Source organism: Henckelia pumila, chromosome 3 (genome assembly GCF_033568475.1).
Source record: "Henckelia pumila isolate YLH828 chromosome 3, ASM3356847v2, whole genome shotgun sequence".
Lineage (NCBI taxonomy): Eukaryota > Viridiplantae > Streptophyta > Magnoliopsida > Lamiales > Gesneriaceae > Henckelia > Henckelia pumila.
Genome location: NC_133122.1, coordinates 10,032,222 through 10,036,700, shown reverse-complemented (window position 1 = coordinate 10,036,700; position 4,479 = coordinate 10,032,222). Strand labels below are relative to the sequence as shown.

Genomic DNA, 4,479 nt, shown 5'->3' with positions numbered 1-4,479 from the left:
GAAGCTGATGACGAGGGATTTGAGCCTGTGGTTAGTAAGAAAACCAAGAAGACTTTCAAGTACCTCAAACGCCTTGCTAAACCGAGCAACTCTGCGGGCTCGAGCTCGAGCCTGACTGAATATGTTGAGGTGAATCCTAGAACATGGCTTCCTAACATGTCAGCGAAATCTATTCTGTTAACCCAAGCCCAAATTAAGGCTCGGCGATGTAAAATCGTCGAACGCCACCCATGAAGATTGCAAGTTGGAACATGAGGGGTTTCAATAAGCCCCTCAAACAAAGGCACATTCAAGGAGTGTTGAAAAAATACAACTTGAGCGTCCTTGGGTTACTTGAAGTAAAGGTTAATGTTAATCTTGTGGATAGAATGATGGATACTAAATTCTCTGGTATGTCTTTCATGCACAACTTTCATATGTGCACGAACAGTCGTATCCTTGTCATGTGGGATAGTAAGGATGTGAGGCTAGATGTTCTTGGTATGTCTGACCAAGTTATTCATGTCTCAGTCGTGTGCCTTCATTCTCAAAGAGTCTTTTTAGCTTCTTTCATCTATGGCAAGAATTCGGTGGTGGCTAGGAGGCCTCTTTGGGATTTCCTGATCAACCATGGGGAGAATATTTCCCTCCCCTGGATCCTGTTAGGGAACTTTAATTGTGTTAGATACCCTCATGAGAAGATGGGTGGCATTCCTATTGTCCCAAGAGATATGGCAGATCTGAGAAATTGTATCAATCGGTTGGAGCTTTCAGACGTGAATCATGTAGGTTGCTACTACACTTGGTTTAGCCTGGCTGTTTCTTCTAAGCTTGATCGAGTTATGGTCAATCATCATTGGAGTGAATCGAATTTGGATGTATTTGCTGACTTTGTGACACCGGGTTGTTTTTCTGACCATACTTGTTGTGTGGTTTCCATCTTCAGGGATAGCTCCCGTCGGGCCACACCTTTTAAATTCTTCAATATGTGGGCTACCCACCCGGACTTTCTACAGTTAGTCAGGAGCAACTGGTGGTTCAGTGGGGGTGGCACAGCACAATTCCTCCTCAAGAAAAAGCTACATGGGATGAAAAGAGTGCTGAAACAGCTTAATGAGCGTCATTTCAGTCATATCTCTAGTCGAGCAAAGCATGCGAGTGAGGAGCTTGCAGAGGCCCAATCTAATGCCCTTAACTCTGGAGTTATAGACAACTCAATTGTGGCTCTTAGGAGAAAAGTAGAATTCCTTCTTGAAGTGGAGCGCTTGTTTCTTTCCCAAAAGGCCAAATGTGAGTATCTCAAACATAGTGACAGATGCTCCAAATTCTTCCATGGCATGATTAAAAGGAACATCAAGAGAAATAAGATTGTGGCCTTCACTCTCAGAGATGGTTCCACATCCATAGATCAAAATGAAATAGCGGATGAATTTGTGAATTTCTATCGGGCTTTGTTGGGCTCGAGTTTGGAGAGAGATACCTTGGATACCTCCCTTGTTGCGCCTGGTCCGAAGGTGGAGGAGGCCAGTTGGGAGGGATTAATTAGAGATGTGAATGTGGAGGAAGTCAAGAGTGCTCTGTTCAACATTGAGGATGACAAAGCTCCTGGCCCAGATGGTTTCGGGGTTGCCTTCTTTAAGAAGGCTTGGGCCACTGTTGACGGTGATGTTATTGCGGCTGTCTTGGAATTCTTTAGAAGTGGTAAGTTACTCAAACAGTGGAACCACGCTTCCATAGCATTGGTGCCAAAGTCAGACCATGCCACTACAGTCAATGATGTGAGGCCAATATTGTGCTGTACAGTGTTCTATAAAATCATTGCCAAGATCCTGACTAATAGATTAGTGGATGTGATTGAGCCTTTGATTAGTCAAGACCAAGCAGCATTTGTTCCAGGTAGGTCTATTGTGGAAAACATTCACATGGCCCAGGAAATGTTGAAGCATTATGCGAGAAAGAGAGGCTCTCCCCGTTGCATCTTAAAGATAGATCTCCAGAAAGCCTATGATACGGTTCACTGGGAATTTCTACAGGATACTCTGCGTTTCCTCAATTTTCCCCCTCGGTTTATTGATTGGATCATGGAGTGTGTGAGCTCTACCTCCTACTCCATTTCATTAGGTAGACAATTGTTTGGATTCTTCAAAGGGGCCAGAGGTCTTCGCCAAGGGGATCCTTTGTCTCCATTCCTCTTTGTGTTGTGCATGGAAATGCTCTCTAGATCCCTTCTCCATGCCTCTACGCTGGCAGATTTCTAGTTTCACCCTAGGTGTGATCACTTTAACATTACCCACTTGGTGTATGCTGATGATTTGCTGATTTTGTCAAAGGGTGATGTCCCAAGTGTAAAAATCATACTGGATTGTGTTAGTAAGTTTGGGAAGATTGCTGGCCTCCGTGCTAATGCGATGAAATCTAATCTATTCATGGCAGCTGTCAAAGAACCAGATCGCAGTGAAATCATTCGGTTAAGTGGGTACCAGATTGGATCGTTTCCTTTTAGGTACCTTGGTATTCCACTTGCCGCTGGAAGACTCAGGGAAGGAGATTATAGTGGCCTGGTTGATGGGATTGCAAAGAAAATAGCCTCTTGGCCCAGACATACTCTATCCTATGCAGGAAAACTTGAGTTACTTCGATCTATGGTTCAAGGGGTTGAGTGTTATTGGCTCTCTGTTCTCCCTATCTCTTGTGGGGTCATTGACAAAATTGACAAGATATGCAGGAACTTTATGTGGACTAGAAAACATCCTCCGATCGCTTGGAGGAAAGTTTGCTCTCCTGTGGAGGATGGGGGTTTGGGTCTTCATGACTTGAGAATTTGGAATAAGACCCTATTAGCTAAAACACTCTGGGACATTCACAAAAAGAAGGACACACTATGGGTGAAATGGATCAACCACAACTACTGGGATAACTTAGAGGACTGGAGAGCTCGGAAAGATGACAATATCCTCATCAAGAAATTGGTCGAGCTTAGGGATGAACTTGCCGTTAGATTCAACGGTTGGGCTAATGCAGCTTTGCAATTGGATACTTGGTTTCAAAAGAGGGATGGACTCACACTTCTCTATAAGAGCTTCTTTGATGGGGCGGGGAGATGGCCTTGGAAGCCAATTGTTTGGAAACCATACATCCTTCCTAAGCATAGAATTATTTTCTGGCTTGTTGCCCATGGAAAATGCCTTACTAAGGACCGTCAACCATACATCCAGGACCAATCTTGTGGGTTTTGTGGGGTCGTGAACGAAAATGCCCAACATGTTTTCTTCGAGTGCACTGTCTCTCGGCAGCTTTGGGCTCGTCTCTGGGATTGGTTGGGTATTCAATATCATGTTTGTTCTTTAATGGGTTTGTTAAGATTTATGCGCAGGTCCTACAGGGGCACTACTTTTCAGAAGCGGAGGTGCCAGACTGGAGTTGCTGCAGTGTTCTACCATATATGGGGTGCTCGTAATCGAATGATCTTTGATGCGGAGCGGCCCCAAGTTGACGCTATCTTCAGGAAGATTGTTATCCATATTCACCGAGCCTTGGGAGATACTTGTTACTTGATTTGACCTTATCTCTAGTCCTGGGTATGCCCAGTGTAGTTGTTTGTTTTTGGGTGGGCCACCTGTCGTTGCTTGGTGGCTTTTGATTTACTTGCTAGCTTCATATCACCCTTAATGTTTTGTTCTTGTTTCACTGATATCTTAAACTTCGAACCTTGGAATTTAATCTTAAATTCCATAAATATTCAAATCAATATTTATTCTTTAAATTTAAGAATTCTCGGAATTTAATTCTCAACATATGTAAATTCTCAATTTAAATATTTTCGGCTCGGACATTAAATCTATAATTTCCATAACTTCTCAAATCAGTATTTGCCCAAAATATGGAATTTAATTCTCACATCCCATAATTAATAATTTAATATTTTCGGGCCTTACAATTCCTCCCTCTAAAGAATGATTTCGTCCTCGAAATCGTATCCAATCGAAATATCAAATATGATAGACGGAATAATCATTTGAAGTGATTTTCACTTCAATCATATATCTCTGAACATCGTCTTTCATCTCTTCATCTCTTATCAGATTATATCTTCTAATCTGCGTCTATTATCTTGTATTCTGTCTCTATTCATTTGTACTTTAATTAACTGAAAAGAATTCTCTCTGAGTTGTTTCTTTCCTCAATCAATGATCTGTCGAATATTCGACTTAACTCAAAATTTCTTTAGTATATATGTCATCTAATTAAAGCACATAGGAAGAATCTACTAATACTTCATTCACTTAGATATGTGGAACAAATCAGATCCATCATATCAAGATGAAAAGAATAAATCTTTCAAGAAAATCATCAATTGTGTCTAACCTCTCAGTTAGTGCAATTCAGCTTCAGTGACGACTTGTTTCTTTCTCTATATAATTCTATGCTCTGCATAGAACATATATCAAATATACATTGTCACTCTGCTCATCGCTTCAAGATCAGTATTCCCATTCATAT

General features: G+C 41.6%; 1 protein-coding gene across 1 annotated transcript; it reads left to right on the top strand.

The window, feature by feature from the left end:
- The first annotated feature begins 2,405 nt into the window (after nucleotides 1–2,405).
- Nucleotides 2,406–3,539, top strand: LOC140888078 (uncharacterized). The gene has a single exon (XM_073295753.1). The coding sequence runs from the start codon at nucleotides 2,406–2,408 to the stop codon at nucleotides 3,537–3,539; it is 1,134 nt and encodes a 377-aa protein (XP_073151854.1).
- The last annotated feature ends 940 nt before the right edge of the window (nucleotides 3,540–4,479 follow it).